Genomic DNA, 24,368 nt, shown 5'->3' with positions numbered 1-24,368 from the left:
TTTGAATGGATACACTGGCCAGTTTACCACAACACAACATTTTAGGAGTCCCCTCATTAACTCTCCAGTACAAATTTTGGACAAGTGAAAGCACATGTGATACGATCAAGCTAAATGAGTCGTTTGCCGACCCTGGTCAAAAAAATTTTTATTACACATTTGAAAAGAGCACAATCTCAGCATTACTGCTGTGAAAACTGCATGCTGATACCATCTTTAGTTCAAAAATGATGGAAGTCGGAACACCAAGAGATGTGATGAAGTGATGTGATGAAGTGGCCCTATTTTGGCCTGTATCTCCAAATGAAAATTCCCAACAAACAACTCATGTAGCTTGATTGCATCACATATGCCACCACTTTCTTGGTTGTGTACAAAGTTTATGGAGATTCCAATGCATTTTCAAAGTATTTTCTAACAACATTGCAAATGTTTCTCAGTCCCAGATTCATGACTTTTCAACATTTTTGACCTGACTGACCTTCAATGAGACAATTATGTGATTAAAAAAAGTGGAGTCAGGATGCAACATTCTTTCTCGGACAAGTTTATCTGCGACACATCTATTGCAACTGTTGCAGCATTCTGAACTCTACAAAGTCAAATTACCAGAGACCAAGACAGGTAGCTCAATGGAAGAGCTACTGGTAGTGGTATAACTGCCAAATTAAGCTCCATATAGTCAGTAGTTGGGTGGGAGACCATTCCATGTATTGTCCTGGTTGGATGGCTTGTCTGGGACATGATAGGGCTTCTTCAATTTAGCCCTCGTCTTTCAGATGGGACGTAAAACTGTAGGTCATGGTCCTATGCATTGTGATATGCACATACATTGTAGAACACCCAGGACACTTATCGTGAAACACAAGGGGCTTGCCTCGGTGTTTCTGGATCGGTTGCATAATGCGCCCCTTCTCTGAGCATGTTTGGAGTATACGGTAGTTTATGTGATACGCATTTGAACGTATTCATATGGAATTTGCGCAATATACATGAATAAATTTATTTCTATTTTATCTACCAGCATTGTTTACAGATTAAAAACGTTTGCAGGGAGATTCTGTAGAGGCTGTTTAGAATTCTGTAACTCTGATACAATGGACCCAGAACGGACAAACTTGTCCACAACTCCACAACCCAGATATTTAATGAGATTACTAATTTGTCAGATAACAAAAGCCGAAAACATAACGAGTGCTTGACTTACCAGAATTCACCGTCATCATCGGTCACCAGGCCCAACCGATTTCGCTCACTTTCTGGGATACTCTTCCATTCAGAGGAACTTTAAATAAACAAGGAAAGAAAAGTGGGGGTAGTATTCAAAATCGTGTCTAAGTAGTGCTGAGCAGAAGTTAAGTTGGTTTCATTACGACGTTTTGCTCAAAAGATACAGCAATCACAATATGGGACTTGAAAAACCATTAGGGCAACTCTTTAAATTTATCGAGTTTACAGATAGAAGCCGGTAGATTAAGTCACATCAAACATGGGATACAATGTACCTTATTTTGCAATGCAATTATTTACGAAAGCTAAGTTTATGAATACCAAAAAAACTGTAAAACTGTTACTAATGAGGACCTTGTTTTGTTTTTCACATCTAAAAACAACTACTAGCAGTCGTTTGTATATAAACCAGACCTGTTGAACTTTTGATTCTCTGTAAATGCATAAATTCTTGATGGCACACTGCCATGACCATGGGCATCGCCAGGATTTTTTCCAGGGGGGGGGGGGGGGAGCAAAGCAAATTTTTTCCCCAAAATTCCTTAACTTTTTCATTATATTCTCAATTTATCATTTTTCCAAGCGTGGGCAGAGGAGCATTTGCCTATTCCCCCCCCCCCCCAATAAAATTAACAGCAATATGGCTTCGCACATCTTTTTTTTTTCCCCCCTTTTTTTTTTTTCGTTTTTCAGGGGGGGGGGGGGGGAGCAAGCGCCCCCCTTGCCCCCCCCCCCATGACTGCATGGCTAATTTCTTTTTGGGCTTACTTGTCACTCCAACGCCCTTTCCACTCTGTCTGCCCCCAGGGATTACGAATGCGGATCAGACGAATCGGCTTTGAAGATCCGTACCCTGGAATTGGCACCTAAAATGTTAAAGACAGGATGAAAAATGTTTACAACGACTGCTCAATTTTCCAAACAAACAAACAAATGGAAGGAAATGAACTATTTCTTAAAGCCCCTTGTTTACATTTCAGCAAGAAGTATGCTGTTTACACCCTACAATTTTCAGCACGAGGTGAACTCAAAGTGGCATAAAAGGGTCGTTGGTGTGACTGTCCAACATCTCTTTATGCTTTGATTTCAACATCCTATACATGTATTCCCCTCGAAAAATCTCGGATTTCCAAACATCAACTACCCTTCAAGAAATATCGGAGGATTGTGCAGGATTGAGGCTGTGAGCTTTTTTTACATGGAGGCAGTTGGAGGATTTCGCAGGGTTGAGGTAACCGATACTTCTACAACAGATGACGCTTGTGAAAGTTTGCAGTTTACACCGTTAAGCTATAAAGCCCTTTTTACACAACTTCAAAGAATTGAAATTTGGGATTGAGTTTCTTTTACGGGTAGCCGATTTCCCGTGTTTTAATCAATAGGGTACCCGGACTACCCGATTCCCATATTACCCGTAAGTGCACACCACTACACTGTTTGAGATTTTTTTTGGTTTTCAACCCCCAAAATAGATCTTTTCAGTGCTCTGGTTCACTTTATTGGTAAGAGAAAACATTGCCTTACTTAAGTGGCGTAGCACGGTCATTTTTATTGGGGGGGGGGGGGGGTAAACATCCGTGGCGAAATGTAGACAGTTTTTTTTTTTTCTCCGGACACTTGGCCTCCGTAAAATAAAAAAGCAAGGGGGGGGGGGCTGGTACCATGGGGGCGCTGTACAAAAACGACAATTATGAAGACAAATGGCCAATATATGGTCCTTTTACGGGCGATACAGCACATGCCACAAAAAAGGTCACCACTTCTTTTTAAAATAGGGCACTTGCACAGAGAAAAAGGGCACTTCTTAAAAAAAGGGCAACCTTTACAAATTATTGGGGGGGGGGAGAGGGGGGTAAGCCCGTTGAAAAAAGGGCCTTTGAATGGAAAAAGGCAGTTTTACAAAATATTGGGGAGGGGGTTATTTAACCCCTTACTCCCCCCCCCCCCCCCCCCCATGGCTATGCCTATGCTTACTCTTCTGACATCAGTGATGGTGTAAGCGTGTCCCTTGATCAAGCCGTTGCTTAGCAAAGTGGCATAAAAGGGTCGTTGGTGTGACTGTCCAACATCTCTTTATGCTTTGATTTCAACATCCTATACATGTATTCCCCTCGAAAAATCTCGGATTTCCAAACATCAACTACCCTTCAAGAAATATCGGAGGATTGTGCAGGATTGAGGCTGTGAGCTTTTTTTACATGGAGGCAGTTGGAGGATTTCGCAGGGTTGAGGTAACCGATACTTCTACAACAGATGACGCTTGTGAAAGTTTGCAGTTTACACCGTTAAGCTATAAAGCCCTTTTTACACAACTTCAAAGAATTGAAATTTGGGATTGAGTTTCTTTTACGGGTAGCCGATTTCCCGTGTTTTAATCAATAGGGTACCCGGACTACCCGATTCCCATATTACCCGTAAGTGCACACCACTACACTGTTTGAGATTTTTTTGGTTTTCAACCCCCCAAAATAGATCTTTTCAGTGCTCTGGTTCACTTTATTGGTAAGAGAAAACATTGCCTTACTTAAGTGGCGTAGCACGGTCATTTTTATTGGGGGGGGGGGGGGGTAAACATCCGTGGCGAAATGTAGACAGTTTTTTTTTTTTCTCCGGACACTTGGCCTCCGTAAAATAAAAAAGCAAGGGGGGGGGGGGGGCTGGTACCATGGGGGCGCTGTACAAAAACGACAATTATGAAGACAAATGGCCAATATATGGTCCTTTTACGGGCGATACAGCACATGCCACAAAAAAGGTCACCACTTCTTTTTAAAATAGGGCACTTGCACAGAGAAAAAGGGCACTTCTTAAAAAAAGGGCAACCTTTACAAATTATTGGGGGGGGGGAGAGGGGGGTAAGCCCGTTGAAAAAAGGGCCTTTGAATGGAAAAAGGCAGTTTTACAAAATATTGGGGAGGGGGTTATTTAACCCCTTACTCCCCCCCCCCCCCCCCCCCCCCCCATGGCTATGCCTATGCTTACTCTTCTGACATCAGTGATGGTGTAAGCGTGTCCCTTGATCAAGCCGTTGCTCAGCTTAGCCTCAATCTCATTGGGATTGGCATCGATGGAGCAGCCCATCTGGGAGTCATGGTTGTAAGCGTCAAACATGATCTTGAACAGGTTCTTGGGGGCTTTCTTCAGATCGTGGGACTCAGAGAACCCGCCGGTGAAGTCTTCCATGGCCTCGACGGTGTTGCCTCCCTTCAGCGCCTCGTAGCTTCCATGCAGTCTGCAAGGAGTAAACGGAAAGGCATAAATAATAATTGCGCTTATATAACGCTTTCCATCGTATCAACAATCTCAAAGCGTTTCACAATTATTACCCCCTTCATTAGGCCATGGGACCACGCGGCAGCCGATATCAGCGCTCAATCGGTCCTCGACCCTCACAGGTACCCATTTATACTCCTGGGTGGAGAGGGGCAATTGTTGTTAAGTGTCTTGCCCAAGGGCACAAACACCATGTTCCTGGCCGGGTTCGAACCCAGCACCTTTGTACATGAGCATGATGAGTCAAACACGGTAACCAAGAGTTTTCGGGAAATGGGTTGAAACTCGGATATGAGACCATCATGCCAAGCAACACAGCCAATAATGTTGCTGTAGTATGGGGACAGATAAATGGAGTTTAGCATGATTATGAAAAATTTCAGTATTGATTATAATCATTTACCAAGATAACATATCGGTACTGGTAGGCACTGTTTACATTGGTGCTTTCGGGGAGAGCTTACTGAGAAATTTACTCATATGGACTTAAACCCATGACCTCCTCCTCACTAGTGAAACGTTTAACACTGGACAACTTAGGCCAAAAGAAAAAATACACGGTCTCTGGTCAGACCAAAGTTCCGGAATTGATGCGGCGACGCTTTTTTTTTTATTTTCTTCTTCTTTTTTTTTTTTCAAGCTTGGATTGTACAGACAAGGTGGGGTATTATTTTTGCTTTTTATTTGTGTCCTCATGAACATTGCTGTCCTCCATAATTTGCCTTGGTGCCCTCAATCATTTGCCTTGGAGCAATTTCCCATTCCTTGGTGCTCCTTGGTACAAAAATATGAGGAGGTCCGCAATAGAGGGCGCTGTTGGAGCTACCGCAGAAAATTTTGGGAAAAAAAGGATTGACACGCATGATTAAAATCGACGCGCGCTGACCTGAGACCGAATTTTTTTTTTTTGGCCTTAGCTTAAAATTATATTGTTTGGTATCACCAGTAGTTGTACCGGAACATACATGTACATTGTACATATGTAAGTACATGTGTACCATAGTCATGATAGTATCACTGACCACAACCAAACCCACTCAATACTTACAATACTCTTCACTTCATCAAAAAACCCTCTTCCTTTCCTTCCAAGTGGAGCATTAATCAAAACACTTACTTGGCATAAGCCTTCTCCAGCAACGCACTCCAGAACTCGTTCTTCTCCTGGGAATGGACAAAGACCAGTCGGCCATTGTAAGTGGGCAGGCGATCATCCACTATCACCTCCACCCACTTGCCGTACTGCCAGAACATGAAGTAGAAGGCCCCGCAGTAGTTACGGTCAAAGTTCTGGTCCTCGGGACAGACTTTCTTCAGGAGGTAGTCATCCAGAGACAGTGACGCCAGGGCAGCAAGGAACCAACAGTCACCTGAAAGAGGAGATCAGTTAAATGAAATTGTGTCCTCGCTGACTTATCTGAAGACCAAAATTAGAAGCCGTTACTGAGGCCAAATAAAAAAAGGCTCTGGTTTCTGGTATGCGTGCGCGTTGCCGCAGCCATGCAAGTCGGCAAAACTAAAAAGTGTTTTTTTTTCAATGTAAGATGATGTCTCAAAACCGCCAAACTCACTGGTTTGACTGGAATCCTGCTGCTGCACAATTTTAACGTGTTTTAAGATGGGGTTACGATCGAGTATAAGCTTTATGTGGCCTCTCTGGACTCCCATATATTTTGCTCTTAATTTAGCCTGGCACCATTTGCAGTCATCAGCCGACATTTGTAGAAAAAAAAAAAAAAAAAAAAAAAAAGCCACTTCGCCTCACCACTTTTGGGGCAAGCTCCATACCAGAAACTGGCGACTTTTTTGGGGGCCTAAGGGGCCCCAGGATCATGTGCAGGTGGTTTGCAGCACTCAGTGCTCCTCTAACCAATAGGGTTTTCAATCACACCTTAACCCTCTGCTATTTAAACAGTCAAAGACAGTCAAAATTCACCTCCACTGCTATGTACTTTTAACAAAGGCTAGTCACCAGCAGTCAGATCATATGTCAAGCAAACACTGTGACTAGTCAAACTGGCCGGTCAACAGACAAAGCAGGCAAGTTGTGGTCACCGGTGTTTTATCTCTCACCCGGAGTCAAAGCATACCGGTCAAGTTTATCAAGTGACTTAAAACAGTCCAAGCCAGTCAATCCTGCTTTATGCAGGCTGGGAGCTCTTAACTGTTAAAAACAGTCACGTGATTGATTTTGACTGAAAGGACAACTTTGTACAAAATGTATGTTTGCATCATTTTATTTTGCAGGGGTTTTTAAATCTATATTTTTTTAAAGAGTTTTTGGAACTTGTTTTGTTATTTTTGTTGCACTTTGGAAAAGGTTCACTTTAAATGGGTTTATAATTATTACTTGGTGATTGTAGAAATACTGGGGGGGGGGGGGGGGGGGGGAGAGACAAGTGCATGGTTTAGTTATGTGTTTTGCTCCAACAAGTATTAACTTTGATCTCGGCGTATAAAACAAATGCGTATAATGAGCTGCTTACCGAGCTCTCCCTGTGCGATGTCAAAGCGACTGGCCCCTCCCACAAACAGCTTCGGGTCTTGGCAAAGTTCCTGTTGCAATGTAAAAGATGAAATAAAAGTATTGTTTTGACAACCATACATACTACATTTACCAATACTAATGTAGCCACTCTCCGTTCAAGTCCAATTAAAACACACATGTTCATGTACTTGTGCATTAGCTTCTCAATTGATAAAATGTATAGATTTGCCCATCAACAACTTATTTAATAAACACTGTATGCATTAATTGCTTAATAATATAGCTTCCCATTCTGACAGCCTTTCTGAAAGCAAACAGATAAAGTGTTGATAACATGGTCTACACACATTGATGGCCAAGCCACATCCGCCTCTGAAATTAAAAGTCACAGTGTCAGAATTGAACTGGTACATTGTACACCTATTTTCTCACAGCCTTTATAAAAGCAAACAGAATACAGTGTTGATAGCACGTTGTGAACAAGTACATGTCCCGGTACATGTCAAGCTACACGTGTAATGTACATGTACAATGTTGAATGCATGTAACTGTACAATGGTTACAGTCCCTTAGGAGTTACATTTTTGTTTATTCGTCGGTTCTCATTTCCTACCGACCCTACTTTAGACTCCCAAACCAAGAACAAAATTAATAAATAATCGTGACAATTTTTTTTTATTTAACTGCCGACCCTGTCTGGAAATCCCAACTGAAAAAAAAAGAAAAAGGAAAAAAAAAGGAATATCGAAATTCGAATTCAGGCAATCAGGCTCTGTGTTATTTGAATTTAAAGGGAATGTGTATACATCATTTGCTTTTGCTGTAATTTTCAGAAATGGATGGAATTGGGGGGTTGAAAATATATAGCAAATATAGTTACACTGACTTTTTTGAGGTTTTGGGTTCGAAAATGCTATAAAAACCAAGAAAAACAATCATTTTCCTGTAGTCTGGTTCCCTGACTCCATATAAGAAGAAACAGAGCAGTTTACATACATTGGGGAATTGTAAGGTCAGGGCACCAGTCTAGCTGGCTTGTACCCGTTCATAGGTGTGTAATCGATTGCAAACAAGTGTGATGGTCAATTGGGGCCAATATTTGAAAAAAACGCCCGTTTTCTCCAACGCTGGTCGGCCGACCAGCATTGGAAATTGATACAAAAATACCACTTTTCTTGAAAATGACAGTATACCAGGTGCCATGATTTTACAGGATGCTTTACACTGTCATTCACTAACAGTCCAGCAAGGTATTTCAAAATGATTTTGTAGTTTTATTTGTTGATGTTTGCAAATGTTGTATTTTCCCTTTAATTAAGCTAACAATAATATCCGCTTTTACTCGATGCACGGCATACATGTAGGCCTCGTTCAAATGACGTCATTTCCTACATTGTGTATCATCCACGTGCATCAGCATATTGAACGTCAACTTGCATAACGCGCATCGGCTGTGTCGTATTTTGAACACATTTCGAGCAGCAAGCGCGCGTGTTTGGAACATTTTGAACACTGCGCAATGCGTACTTGATTGCGTAAAATACGCAGTTGCAGTTCTCCTACAGAGATGGCCGTCATTGAACGAGTCCTATACTATAGCAACAGATGCAGTCCCCGATGTCAGGGTATTGCCTCTCATCATCACAATTATTTCTCCATAATCAGGGGTCTGTATATGCTTACAAAGTACATGTACATGTACCTTTACCATACCGTTGTGTATTTACGGTATGTCAGTGTTGCCACTACTACGTCAAAAACATTGGTGAGCTACATGTACATGTACATGGTGCAGCTAATGAAAGTTAACTAGGCTTACGTACCAGTACATTGTACAGGTTGCAACATGGTTTTATAACACAAGTATGCCGTGACTACTTACGATAATCTCATTGCAAATGAACAAAACAAGAGACAATTTGCACTTGGCATCATTTACCAGGTAATTTAGCCATCTACATGTATTCGGCTCCAACTGCGAAATTATCTATCTACCGGTACATGAACATGCAGGTATAGTTTATGTTCATATTCATACCGGTATGTCACAAACGTACATACCGGTACACATGAACATACCGTACATGTACGCATGTACATGTACATTATCAATTTTAAAATAAATAGGCCTACGATTTTTGCTGGCAACTTAAAATGTCCTGTCCTGTTTTCCCTTTCAGTCACAGTACCGGTAGTACTGCCTATATAATAAAGCTTCACATACTGACTTACCAGACCGTACATTAAGTTTCATCAAGAGTAATTTTTATGGAGACAAAAAAATTGTCTTGCATATAATCCATTTTCAGGACATACGTGTATACATGTACCGGTACATGTACCGGTACATGTACATGTATCTCAAACAAGCTACAGTGGATTATTGATGAAATTTTCAAGACTCTGTAATTCAATTAAGTAAGAATGAACCGGTATGTTTGATAAATTTTAGGCAAGTTGGCAATTAAGTCTCTTATGCTCAGCCAGTCAGCAAGAAATTCTGGTTGTCACTAATCATAACGGGACGATTGAAACTCTGGCAGGACTGAATGAATTGCACTGCATTCCATTCCATGGCCATGTTTGGAGTGTCATAGAAAGGTATCCTGCCCACTCCGATCCCAAGACATGCCTGGGTGATGACACTGACCTGGTAGTGTGTAGAGTCTTCACATGTTAAACCCACATGTGGAGCAGCTGCACTGCAAGGAATATTAGTTACTCCTCCTTGGTTGATGCATGGTGTTTAATTAATACATACAGTACATGTACATGTAGGCCTACCGATACTGGGGACAATCCTTTTTAAAGCCTGTGAACATACATGTATAACCAGCGTTATTATTATTTAGTATTTATAACAAGTACAATGTACATACATTTATACATTATCCCAGTTAAATATATTAATTTAATGATAACTACTCTATGTTCCAACACCCCTGTTCCGATGTTTGACAATAAAATATTGTTTGAAATTTCATCCACTCCAAACTAAAAGCTTGCACGTTTACAGTATGGTAAACTATTGTACCAAAAAATGGGCAATTAATGGTTTCCTTCGCCAGGAGGATTTTTTTTTTAGGATTCGCAGTACTAAAACAGGCCAAGGCAATTTTGTGAATGCACTGAAAGTTGCATAAAATGCAAGTATTTGTGTAACCTGTATACATGTACATACACACACATGTATGTATATTGTACATAAAAGCCTTTCAACAGTACCGGTACATTTAACACTGTCACTTGTGTCAGATTCTGGCTGTCACATCAGTCTTAAATGCTGGACCGTAGCGTAGTCAAGTAATTCACATGAGCTCTGACAACACAGTAAAGAAGGTGAAGTACAAATGATTTATGTACTAGATGTGTAGCAAAAAAAAAACAATGTGCAATTGACTCTCAACAAATACATGTATAGCGGCTTGCTCGCTGAGCAAATTACCCTACATGTGTGTATCATACATGTATTACAAATTGAGATGTCAACCAGATATTGTTAATTCTTGACTTGTATAGACTACCAATGGTAAACTGAATTATTTTAGAATGGAAAGGCATTTTGTTCCGTTTCAATGCACTGGTCCTGCAAAAACACTTTTTTTTGTCACGCATTTCTGTAAGCAAATATCCAGGTAAATGAATACTTTTATGCCTGTTGGGTCCATCAACCATGTCAACACATGCAAATTACATTATAAATAGTACATGAACTCAATGTTTTGAAGTTCATGTTGCTAAATGTTAGGAAACACTCTGACACCAAAATTATGCCAAATGTCCAGACACCACCTGTTTTTTGGGGATTTTTTCGCTTAATACCGGTACATAAGTACAAATGCACTAGTATATCATATGCAATTTCATGACATGATTTGTTCACAAAGTTTCCTGAAGGCTGCAATGCTAAGGCTGAATAAGTTTCATAAAAGTACAATAGTACCCATAGTACCAAGTTCATGATGTTAATAGGCCCCCCCAAAAAATAAGTCGGTCTCTAGTCAGCGCGCGTGTCGATTTTAATCATGCGTGTCAATCTTTTTTTTCCCAAAATGTTCCGCGGTAGCTCCAACAGCGTCCTCTATTGCCGCACCTCCTCAATTTTTTTTACCAAAGAGCACCAAGGAATGGGAAATTGCACCAAGGCAAATGATCGAGAGCACCAAGGCAAATTATGGAGGACACCAATGTACATGTACATGAGGACACCAAATAGCAAAATAGTACCCCACCTTGTCTGTACAATCCAAGCTTGAAAAAAAAAAAAAAAAAAAAAGCCGCATCCCCGCGTCAATTCCGGAACTTTGGTCTGACCAGAGACCGAATTTTTTTGGGGGGGGCCTTAACTTTATGAATGTTAAGCTCCTTCAAAAAGTCATGGAAAATGTTGAAGTGTGTCATGCTAGGCCACAATATCTACAGTGCTTTTTACATTTCCACAGATGACCTTTCTCTTTGCTTGTTAAACACCCACTCACTCCCTTTGGATCAATGGGAGCATTGTTGCACCATACAGAGTACCTCTTTTCACCCCAGTCCTTCCAGATAATTCAACATTTCTAAAAGAGCCTTTGGAAAAACGGATTACCATTGGGAGGGTCAAAAGGCTTGGCAGTAAGGCTATGCACACAATGTAGTGTGGGTAGTTCTATCAGTTGTGGGCAAAGATGAATGGGCACTTAATTGCTGAAAAAAAGCAATCATGTGACTTGAAATGCAAAGTCTCTATTCCTACCAAAAAGACTCAATGAATGCAACCTTGCAGGCACAGAGCAAGGATGTTTCTCTGCTATGCCTGTGGCAGATCTCAATCCCCCTCCCCCACCCCCTTCATCAGCTAGCTGCTAATGTTATGATGTATCCTAGCAAAATGGGGCCAAAAATAGTAAATGGAATGCTGAACTTCCTAGATTTATTCTCAAATTGCCTTAGAGTGCAGGAGATGAGGAGAAAGCATCGTAGATTTAACAATTTTCTGGGGACCATGTCCCCGGACCACCTACCGTACTATGGTACATGTATAGGGAGTGCCGAAGCATGCCTTCAGCATGCCTAATTCACTCAACCCCCTCCCCCTTCATATAACCTCCCTGTTCCCTGACATCTCGATCCGCCAACATGTACGTGTATGTTTACGATATATACAGTGTATCCATGTGTTAACATTATAAGCTGTACAACTGTTAAACAATGTACCGGTATGCGTTACATTGTTATCTTTCCAAATCAAAGACGGCATCACAAGTAGGCCGATTGGGGAATAAAATAGAGGGAAACAAATAATTTTAAAAACATGATTAATGTGTCAAATTTATGTGAAAGTGTTATCAATCAAAAGGTGAAGGTTGACCTCGCCAGGGCAGTAAGGATTTAGTTTTCTTACATACTGTACAGTATTTCACTAATATTTTCCCACTGGATTTACGTGTACAATAGGGTAGGATCGGGTATTCAAGATGTTTACCTTCCCTCAGGTTTCCTTCATTTCAGGCTGTGTGCACCCCATCAATAGCTCAATTCATGCATCTGACCCACAAGGGCACATGACAGAGCAGGACAAAAAAAATCCCCAGGGTTTTCAATTTTTCCCTTTCAACGAGGAGTGTAACCCAAGCTAAAGCTGTAACGTTTGTCAACAATGAATACCACAGGGTACTGAGGATATACAATGTACCGTAGCTACGAGGGTGATACATACATGTACATGTGCAGTACAAATAAACCAGTGAATTCATGAAACATGAAAAAGCAAACATATACATTACACGTATGGGCACATACATTGTAGCCTACTACAATGTAGTCATGTACCGGAAGTGTGCAAAAAGCAAACAGCACAAAAGCTGAGAAACGATCCGATTAGAAATGTCGCATGACATGTGCACGAATTTGAAAATCTGGAAATTGTACATGTAGGCCTACCGGTACCCGTGCATGTACATGTACAAAGCAAATTGAAAAAGGTGTGGCAGGGATTTCCTGTAAATCATACTGAGAAAGTTTCCTCTAAGTTTATAGTATGAGGGAGTCATATGTACATTTTTTATTAGGCTTATATTCCTTTCCACCATTGCGCATACGCTAATTACTCTTTTCAAGTCTTTTGACCCACCTTTTGAATTGTACATTTATGCATGTTAGGTTGCTCCCTATTCAAATGCCAGATTCCCAAGACGCACTTTTCAAGAGGATCCTGAAGAAGTGCTTTGGTGCATGTACAGGTAAGGGTATAGTTTACTAAAATTGAATATCTGAGCCTTGTTAAGGCATGTGCAATTCCTTTTTTTAAATTCTTGACATTCTCACGACCACCTGGACAGCTGAACAGATGCAACAGATGTACTTTTAGCAAAAAAAAAGATTTTGCGGTATTGGTGAACTAAAGTAAAAATGATTGAATTTTAAGCTTTGGCCACCCACTCAATACCAAGGGAATACATAGTTTCCATATCCCATTCATAACCTTTTGTCATATGGCACACCTATACCTTTGCAATAAATCCAAAGTTTAGCAGACCAGAACAGTTTCACTGAATTACATTATTTCCTTTTTTATTTGCCACAATTCTAGCCTTGTTAACTTTACTGAACAAAAGGATGGAAAACGGGCTCCCAGGGATACATGTCTGGGCGAAAGAATACTGACTGTGCAGACAATGGGAAATACATGTACCGGTACATGTGAAAAAAGGGCTTGGAAACTTACATGGATACATACAAAATAATGTAAGTACTCTGGAAGGCAATTTTTTTTTCACTGTTCTGAATGTGGGACTAAAGGTGTGTTATTGGCAAATCATGTACATGCAGACCTGATGACAGAAATATTCAAGTATTTTGTGCCAGATCCATCAGTACAAAGTTTAGTACATTTAGACACATTGTGTATTGCTAAAATACAAAATCTACAGTGTACTTTTTGTGAGGGGGTGAGATTTTTTCAAACATCCTTCTATTTCTACAATTCCCTAAACTTCTGAAACTACCGGTATGTATGCACATATACTGCCTTCAGAAACATGTTGTCTTGTTGAACCCAGGTCAACACTGAGATGTTGGAAACCCAGAACCACACTAGCACAAACCATGATACAATGGCCCCTACCCTTGCACCGGCACTCCACATAAAATACATTATTAAAAATGTACAGTGTACGGTAGGCTTCACAGATCAAATACAAACCTGGTTGGGGACTAGGGTTGAAAGGCTCTACCCAAGTAGAACATTCAAAATCTACAGTTCACCCAAGTGTACTACATAGCTGTGTGAATGGTACGGTAACTCTAGCTTGCTAACCTGTGTCCAAAGGGACCTGGTTCCCGCACGTGATGGTCCTGTGTTGATTTCTACACGAGTAGGGTGACTGTGAAATGTCAAAAAGGGATTTAGAGCTGAAAGTGAAGGCTATTTGCTTGGGTACAGTTTGGGGTTGACGCAGCGTCAACCGCAAGTGTTTTGCCTCCAAGATCTTGCTTTGCACATAGACTGGTTCCCGCAAGATAACAATAAACTGGAAAGGTACGCATAGAGGAGGGCAAACAGCTTACTTGGTAATGACATTGGCACTGTGGAATATGCCAAGCAAATGTTTTTGAAACGATCTAAAACTGAAGATTTTAGCTAGTACTTTCACAAAACTCGAAGATACCTTCTCTGTGTACGTATTTTTGTCTGTTTGCATATAAGTTATTCCAAACATTGAAACTCGAATTTGAAACGTTTGAGTAGCGTCGGCGGCGCGTGCACGTGGCCCCATGGTCGCTCAGTCCATGATGCACCATGTGGTATATCGATCGGTAGGTCAGTCCGTGATTGGGTCGCCATTGTACCTTACGCGTGCACTAATGAATGCCAGTTCATGCACATACTGTTCTGTACATGTACCGGTACATGTAGCCCTACATGTACATGAATTTCCTTTAATTTTAAGACAGCTAGAACCATACTGTCAACCTAAAATATTGTTTTCTTCTAATTAGGACAAAAATTTGATAATTTTTTGATGCGCAATTTGACTATTTTGATTGCGCAAATAAAAATACTCTGCACTAAAATCATGTTTCCGAACATCCGAACTGAACAATTCCGTTCGGTTCAGTTCAGTTTGGTTCTGAAGTGCTACCGGGTATGTTCGGCGAATTTTAGTTCGTTTCGGCGGTTCAGCTGCAGCACTATGGTCAACCCAGAGTGTATGTTGTACATTTGCCCACAAAAACACCAGTATATGTACGAGCATGCAATTACATCAAGATCCGGCCAGTCATAATCATACAAAATACTAATTGTATTGCTTTAAAATTTCAAACTGGATTTTTACGACACTATACATGCTATGCTAAATACATGTACATGCTTTAAAATTTCAAACTGGATTTACATGTACGACACTTTATGCTAGTGAACCGGTAATTCCCAAAGAATGCATTTAGCTAGCCTGCAAAAAAATTCAACAACAAACAAATGGTCATGTCGACATTCATGTACGGTAGGGCCTGTTGCATGTAGTTTGAGCCTACATTTGTAATACCCGGTATCGTACAAGGGGAAAATGGTTCAAATATTATCAGAAGTGTGCAATTTAAGGGGACCTTTGTACCCTACTTCAGACAATAATCGCGTTCCTGCGGTCTGGTCAGTGGAACTGCACCTTTCAATACAATATACATGTAAATACAAACAGCTCAGAGAGAAGCCAAGTTATTGACATAACCTGATACATGTACTGTATTGATGTGATTGAACACTGCAGTACCTGTACCACATGTGAGCTTGGTGTTCCCACTGCTCCAAATAAAAAAACTGAGAATCAATCTGCCGACGTCATCCTAAAAATCCTCTTCATTCCTGATGTTCCATTTTATCATCAGAAAAGGAAACATGTATTTATTGGTGGATGCATGCAGTGTGCTGCATGCACTGCATGTTGAGCTCACAATGTACCTTCTAAGGCGAAGTAAAAAAAAAAAAAGTTTCTCGTCCGGGGTTTTTGAAAAAAGGGAGGAAGCGGGGCCTTTTATTTTTAATTTTTTTCAAGATGGCCACCATTTTAAAATGTCCTGCAACCGTTGGTTGTGTCAACTGTTCAAAGAGACTTTTAAATGAAAGACAAGTTGGACAAGAGAACTGAACATATTTACAGTGTCGGAAAAAAATCGGTACTGGGCCACAACCTTTTTTCAATTAATTTTCAAGCGCCAAAAGTTGTATCCTTTGATTTACTTCATCGAGATTCGAACCTCGGACTCTTACTTGAAACACGAGACTCTTAACCGCTAGGCCGCGCACGATCGCTGTTGCAATAATCAATCTTTGGACGTATTTGAAGTAGCCATTGAAATAAACCAAATATTCATGAGAAATAAATATTCATAATGACGTATTGCACTATCATTGGCTGGCTCATGCGACGTCATGGTTGTCGATGTCATGCGTCATGCGTACCGCTGTCTGTCAGCCACACGTCAATCAGTTTTGACCGGCTGCTTCAACTTAGTTCCGCACGACGTGTGCATCCAAAATGGGCTCTAAAAACACATTTTGCCTAATTTTTTTTCGCATTAACACAGCTTCCTGGATTCCTCTTGGGTGAAATCACAAGGTGAGGTGAAAATTGATGTGTTTAGCGGCAGGTAAAGTCGTGGCCCAGTATGGAATTTTTCCCAGTGTCATTTAGAGTTGTATTGGTATTGGTATTTATTTTCCGATGAATTTGTGGACTTTTTCTGTGTTTTTTTACTACATTTTTCAAAAATAAAAAATATAAAAAAAGGAAGCGGGCGGGGACGAGAAACTTTTTTTTTTTACTTCGCCTTAGTGCAAACCATATCAAGTTACATTCCCAATCCATATTGGAAGTTCTACCCTGCCCTCATCTACAACTATCATTTTAAATTTTCCCCAACCCTGAATAAAAATCACTGTAAGAACACATGTATACGGTAGTAGGCCTTGTATGTCCAAAACCCTGCTGAATCCAACAGGATCTGTTGGATTGAGCAGTTAACCCCTTGTGTACATTCCTCATGCAAGATGTTGGATTCAGCAGGCAACTGAACCGCATTATAACGCATTGTTGGACTCCGTTGGATTCAGCAGACAACTGAAAATGAGGCACAGTGGATTGAACGGGAAAGTCTGGTTGGACTCTTGGATTTAGCAGGGTAGTCCTGAGGAAGTGTACTACATGTAGGGGGTTAGGGTTAAAAAACTAATCAAAGGGAGGGTTATGTACCATACATGTACAATGTACACGAGTGCAGATGGTGTCTTTCAATATTGCCCTAGTGGAATTTCACGGACATAAAAGATCTAGAACGAGAATGACTTTGATCTGACTACCCTTGTCTGTTTTCATAGCGCAGTTCTCTGACATATCCACAGGCTGCGTACACCCTGGATCCTGCCCTGCATAGCCTGCACAACAAGGCCCGAACCTAACAGAAGGTGAATGCAGTGTAGCATGCCACACATACCACGACAAAAACGAAGGCCATGTCTGTGATGTTAATATGGGATCATCAGAACAAATTTCATAGACAGTGACTGCTAGTACATAGTAGTGCTATGATGCAGGTAATAAGATTAGACATTTATTTTGATTCAGCACACATGGATATAGGGATACTTGCGTCTCACATAATGGTTCCATGCTCATGGACGGTTTTTTGGAAAGAATGTTGCATCCTGACGTCGCCACTTTTTTTCATCTCTTTTTCATGGATTTTTGTGTCATCTCAATGGAGGTCAGTCATTGCAAACATTTTGGAAAGACATGAATCTGGGACTGAGAAACATTTCCAATTTTGTTCGAAAAATTACAACATTCTTCTTGACTCCCCATAGACTTTGAACCCAACCTACATTGTACAAAGTGGCGTCTGGATACTACATTTTGCCCCTTTTTTAAATTGCAATCAAGCACACATGTCATATTATACAAGAAGGCATGTAGTACCATACCGGTATGTGTACATGTATGCACATACAGTAAACATGTACATAGTATGTGCTTGACTTGTTTACAATTTTGACAAATGGTTTCATAGCATAACGGTGATGAGGGAACACTGCTCATGCATGCATGTGTGCTCTGTGCATGAATTTCGAAGGAAATAGCCAACAAACTGGTACATGTACAAATGTATAGGTTGCCTATCCTGTGAAAACCCTTGAACAAAATAAAATACCGGTATGTTTGAGATAAACCCTCACATTCATTACATGTATGTATGTACAGTGTACATGTACAAAATGTATATGTGTACATGTACATTACAACGATACAACATGTACATTGTATACATGTACCGGCCACATACATCTCTCCTACATCGTAGGAGAGATTTGTAACGTATGTATGTAAATCCTATATTGTAACAGATTAGCAATACATGTGTACACATGTATTGCAAATCTGTTGAAACATAGGATTTCATGTACATGTACATACACGTACAGATGTACATGTACTATACACGTACATGTGCATGTACACATGTACACGTACAAGTGCCCCTCCTCCCACTACTGAATTTATGCATTTTTATTAGCCATGTTTTGAGCCAGTTCAAAATTAGTCACATTGTCACATTTTCTGACAATGACTTTGTAATCCAAGCAGCCTGTGAATTCAATTGACATGTTCATATTTTGGGCTGAAGTATATTTTCAATGGCTTTTAAAAATTAATCAAGCGTGCCCATGAAGCCTGGATCCCGTAGCCAGCCAATTGAATGGCATCGTTATTCTAGCATAGCACACAGCAATCCTTTAGAAGTCAAGAGCACAGGCTAAAAATACATGTTAATTTATTCAGGCCTCGTCCACACGCGCAAGCAGTGCACAGCAATAATATGGCAGGCAATAAAATTATAAGCGGAGTGGCTAGCGCACTATGTGCACCGAAGATTTGTAAAATCCTAACATAATAAATTATTCCAAGATAATGCAGTCAGTGATACTCCAAGCGCATGGGCCCAACCACAAATTACCCTGAAAATGGGCTGGAGTTGCTAAGCTTCAATTAAGTTGACTGAATTTATAAGATAATCTCTTATCTGCCTGAATTCTCCCATACTAATGAAGCACAACTGATAATCTGGTTGTCATGGATGAATTTGTGGCATCCAGTTTAGAGACTAAGCACTGTTCCCGGAGTTAATTTGTCAGGGGCAATTGCTTTTTTTGTAATACTTGCATTATATTTTTGCCATTGAAGAGGGCTTCCAACCCCTCCATGAATGTACAGCCATAGCTGCTCAGATAGATGGCCCCATCGGATGATGAGCAGCAATTGATATATTTTATGCAGACCTTGGGATCGTCATTTTTATTCTTGGAAAAATCGAACTGTGGGGACTAATTTTCCCCCAACTTAATTTGTATCGTTTGATAATATTTAAAAAAAATTTGCACATTTACATGTACTACCGGTACATGTACATGAGATGTACATGAATTATTTTCACTTCATGCAAAGCAAAAAAAAATGGCCATAGTAATTCACACACGGAGCACTTTTATTGGACACTTAGGAAAAAAGTAAAGATCAAAAATCAAAGCAAGCACAAAGTGACAGTTTTAAATGTACATATATGTACGTATGAGATGTCAGTGGATCTTTGATTTTAAGTCAAGGGCGGATCCGGGGGGGGGGGGGCCAAAGAGGGCCATGCCCCCCCCCCCCCCCAAAAACGAAACCAATTTTTTTTTTTTTTTTTATGTGACATCGCAATAAAGGCAGGCAATGAGTACACCACCATCTTTTCCTCAAAAAAACATTGGTTAAAGTGGTCAGAAATTGCCTCAGATCGCACCACAGAGCATCTAGAATCCAAAAATGTTTCGGGGCCCTTAAACGGGCCCCGAACACCACGCTGTAATTTTTTTGACCCACTTTTTTGGGGGACCAACATTTTTTTTGGCCCCCCCCCCAAAAAAAATTGTGTTCTGGATCCGCCCTTGTTTTAAGTATGGAGTTACTGGTAGTGGTACCTTTGTGAATGTCATTGTTGTATGGCTTACTACAGGTCACTTGACTTAGTCAAGTGCTTTTCTTGGGCAGGCTGTAGTCTCCAGGTCATTGTGCTTGATTTTACAATGCATGGTATTCTCCTTTTGATATGCACAAATATAAACCCAATCTCCCTGGGCATTTAATTGACCTACCAGTACCCTAGCCACCCTTTCTTTACTTCGAACTTTACAGAATTAAGTACTATTGAAGGTGCAGGAAGGCCTGGGAGTTAGGGTTCATTCAACCATCAAAGCCTATTTATCAATTACATGTAAGTCCTGACCCTCCCCCCCCCCCTTGCTTTTCATGGGGCCCTTGCTTTTCATGGGCCCAGCATTGTATTTACTTACATGGGGTCTCTTCCATTCAAATGGCCTAGGTGGCTTGGTGCTGAAGAACAGTGAAGAGTCAACGGCTCTGAATTCTGGATCCTCATACAGACGGGAGGAACTGTACTCCCGCTTGATGTCCTTGTATGCTACTTTAGGTCTCGGCATCTTGCCCAGTCAGTTGTGCACTCGGCACTGCGAATATCACCGACAATTCCAAATGACAGCTGAGGAAGAAAATTTAATGTAGAATAGAAATGTGCTTATCTATTTAAAAAAAAAAAAAAATTATCTCAAGGAAAAATCTTGTGATATACCATGCACATGTGTGCATACTCAATGGGCACACTTTGCTCTATGCTTCATAGAGCAAAATCAAAATTTGTCCCCCCTTTTTCAGACGTCTATATTTCGTGTAATTTCCAGGTTAAAGTGATAGAAAATTAGTCCCCCTTTTTTCAGATGTCTATATTTCGTGTAATTTTGTGTTGGAATATCGATACACTAACTTGTGTAAATTAATAAGGGTGAGTGTGCTTCTAAAGCGTAAATAAACAACAAAGTCCAAATGTGAAAATAAAAACTTGACAAAAAAATGTTGCAACCTTGATACATGGAGGTAAAGGAAAACGTTCATATATTACACAAAATTATCTTTTTTTCAATTGATATTTCCTTTATTGTAAATCTTCACAGCGAGGTGGTGATATTGGCAAAAATTGAGCGAGGTGGTCACTGAAAGTAGCGAGGTGGGCCGCCTCACGTTTGAATGGGCAGGGGAAACACTGTTACAATGAATGACATTCATTGAGATGATATACGAAGAAAAAGTGGCGTCAGGTAGTTGCAACATTTTTTCCAAAAATGACAAAGTTCTACATTTTCAAGTACATGTTCCAAGTGTGGCCTATATTTACGGAGATAGTCCAGTAAATTGGCCACATTTTTAAGTTATGGGGCTACCGAAACTGTAGAACTTTGTAAAGTTTTTATTGTCACATTTAGCCTTTTTAGTTTATTTACGCTTTAAAAGTGTACACTCACCCTCTTTAAAGCGATAGAAAATTTCAATTCATTTCATTTATTATTTTGCAGGTCAAACTTACAATGGGTAAAACAAAAATAATATTACAGACAGTAGGCCTATAGACATAAAAAAGACATAGTTTAAAAATTACACATAAAACGTTATTTATAGACTAAACCTAAATTAACTAAAAATAAAGTCTAAATGTGAAAATCCAAATTTGACGCTGATGCTGCTTTTTCTTCACAATCATATTTCATCTCAATGAAGGTCAGTCACTGCAAAAATGAAGATAAGACATGAATCTGGGACCGAGAAATATTTCCCATTTTGTTACGAAATACTTTAAAAAATTTCTTAACTCTCCATAGACTTTGTACACAACCGCCAAAGTAGCGTCAGGTTGCAACATTCTTTCCTAAAAACACATGATCATTGATCATGTTGATGGAGGAAAAAAAGAAAAAAAAGTTTTGCTCCAAATTAACAATAACAAAACACGGAAAGAATGTTGCAGAAAGATCCCCATATCTGGCCATCAAAGATTCCCATATCTGGCCAAAAAAATATGCCCTTAAAATTAAAACTAATAAAAGTCAAATTAGCAGGAAAAATATTGAAGCATTTATTGATTAAGAAAACACTTAGAAATTTTCAGACCAGTCTCATGGGGTTTGTGCACAGGGTGACAAGTGATGGCCAGATATGGGAATCTTTCCAAAACAAGAATCTGGGATTGAGAAACATTTCCAAATTTGTAAGGAAATACTTACTCTCCATAACTTTAGCCCCATAAATGTGGCCAATTTACAGGACTACCTCCGTAAATAAAGGCCACACTTCCACCATGTACAAAAACATGTCGAACTTTGTCAAATTTTGATTTTCACATTTAGGCTTAGTTGGTAGGGTTTTTTTACCCATACTCACCCTCTTTAGGTAATCAAAAGTGCTGCCTTTATCAGATGTCTATTTTTCGTGAAATTTCCAGATTCGTTTGCACCTGTTTGCGTATTTGACAAAGTTCGACATGTTTTTGTACATGGTGGAAGTGTGGCCTTTATTTACGGAGGTAGTCCAGTAAATTGGCCACATTTATGGGACTTGGGGCTACATAACTAAACTTTGTACACAACCAGGGTGACCGTTTTAGCCGAATTTCGGCTAAATTTGGTAGAATTTTTCGTAAAAAAACAAGTTTGACAAAAAATTTGACAGAATGGATTTTTTTGGCAGATTTCTGACAGAATCTTCAAAAATGGTTATTTTCACAGAAATACACAGCAAATTTGTGTAAAAAAAATGGTAGGGCCTACATTTGTTTTTAAAAACTTCAATTTTTCAAACAAACACTTGCATAATGGGACAGGTTGGCTGGTCTATACTACCTGACTACTATAGGCCTAGCCATAAATGTGGCCCATTTAGATAATTTACTGGACTGCCTCCGTAAACATAGGCCACACATCCACATGTACAAAAAACGTGTCGACTTTGCCAAATTTTGATTTTCGCATTTAGGCTTAGTTTGTAGTTTATTTTTGCTTTAGAAGCATACTCACCCTCATTATAGGCTAATCAGAAAGTGCTGCCTTTTTCAGATGTATATTTTTCGTGAAATTTCCAGATTCATTTTTACACGTTTGCGTATCAAAATTTCAACATGAAATTTCACAAAAATTAGACATCTGAAAAAGGCAGCACTTTCTGACTAGCCTATAAAGAGGGTAAGTATGCTTCTAAAGCACAAAAATCCTACAAACTAAGCCTAAATGTGAAAATCAAAATTTGGCAATGTTGACACGTTTTTTGTACATGTGGATGTGTGGCCTATGTTTACGGAGGCAGTCCAGTAAATAGGCCACATTTATGGGGCTACTATAGGCCTAGTGCTTAGCTCGTAGAACTGGGAATTCGTCGCGAAACAATTAACCGTGTTTTATGCAATTTCAATTTTCATGACATCTTTATGTGACTACATAACTATAAGTGTTTATAATGTAATTTGAACCTTAATTAAGACAAAACTACAACATCTGCATGTGAGTGATTATATATTGTAAGTGTTTATAGTGTATTTTCGAGTGATTCTGGGGAATTTAGCAGATTTTTGATAAATCTGACAGATTTTTGAAGCGCATTTAGCAGAATTTGGGCATGACCTTACGGTCACCCTGTACACAACCGCTCATGAATGCATGTCAGATGTAGCGTCAGGTTGCAACATTATCACTATCACAGTATCAGCGACCATTCTTTCTCAAAAGACTAGTCACATGTGAATTAAAAACATCAAACATTCTCAAGTTTATTTTTTTTCTCTCTCTCTCTCTCTTCCGTTGACAAGTGACTGTCAGTGTCATTGCTCAAAATTGTAGAATAAGCGTGATAATCCTTACCTACACCTACACTGTTCCAGAAACGATGCGGCGACCACGGCGAGCAGGACATGCAGGAGAGCAACAGCACGTACGCGGGGAGAACACCGTACCGGGGGCGCGGCCAGGCTACCCAGCTAGCTCGCTAGCTGTGTGCGACGCGGGGCCAAGGCCGATACCAGCCTAAAACAGCGCCCTCACGCCAAGCCCTGGTATCACTGGTGTGCTTTGTCAATAGTCGAAGACAACGTGGCTGGTGAGGGAACCCGCGAAACGAGGGGCTTGGCATTTGTTGTAGAGGTGTGGTCCCTGGGCCCTGGCGTATGCTATTTGCATATTAAAGGGACTCATCAGTTAGAGGTTTTTAGAGGTGTGGTCCCTGGAACATGGGCGTCGCCAGATTTTTTTCTAGAGGGGGGGCAAAACATATTTTTCCCAAAAAGTTCCTGTATTCTCAACATATTCTTGATTTATCAGTTTTAGAGGGGGGAGGGACATTTCCCCCCACCCAATTAAATTTAATATGACTTCGCGCCTCTTTTTCTTTTCTTTTCTTTTTCTTTTTGTTTTCTTCCTTTTTTTGTGTGTGGCTTTTCCAGGGGGGGGGGGGGGGGGGCGACGCCCATG

General features: G+C 40.2%; 1 protein-coding gene across 4 annotated transcripts in view; it reads right to left on the bottom strand.

Annotated features, from left to right (window-relative positions):
• Window positions 1-23,947, bottom strand: part of LOC119742104 (calpain-B-like) — a 53,391-nt gene extending 29,444 nt beyond the window's left edge. For 2 of the 4 annotated variants that reach the window (XM_038218129.1, XM_038218130.1), the window contains exons 1-7: window positions 23,763-23,946; window positions 20,358-20,563; window positions 6,990-7,059; window positions 5,621-5,873; window positions 4,213-4,462; window positions 1,999-2,096; window positions 1,208-1,285 (exon numbers count right to left, since the gene is read on the bottom strand). In XM_038218129.1, the coding sequence (XP_038074057.1) occupies window positions 1,208-1,285; window positions 1,999-2,096; window positions 4,213-4,462; window positions 5,621-5,873; window positions 6,990-7,059; window positions 20,358-20,504 (896 nt within the window). In that variant the 5' untranslated portion in view covers window positions 20,505-20,563; window positions 23,763-23,946. Of the gene's footprint in view, window positions 1-1,207; window positions 1,286-1,998; window positions 2,097-3,204; window positions 3,238-4,212; window positions 4,463-5,620; window positions 5,874-6,989; window positions 7,060-20,357; window positions 20,564-23,762 lie in introns of all 4 variants that reach the window. The other 2 variants (XM_038218128.1, XM_038218127.1) reach the window with 2 other exon arrangements.
• Window positions 23,948-24,368: the final 421 nt, after the last annotated feature.

Source organism: Patiria miniata, unplaced genomic scaffold (genome assembly GCF_015706575.1).
Source record: "Patiria miniata isolate m_02_andy unplaced genomic scaffold, ASM1570657v1 HiC_scaffold_5, whole genome shotgun sequence".
In the NCBI taxonomy this organism is placed as follows: Eukaryota; Metazoa; Echinodermata; class Asteroidea; order Valvatida; family Asterinidae; genus Patiria; species Patiria miniata.
This window is presented reverse-complemented; position numbering and strand designations above follow the sequence as displayed.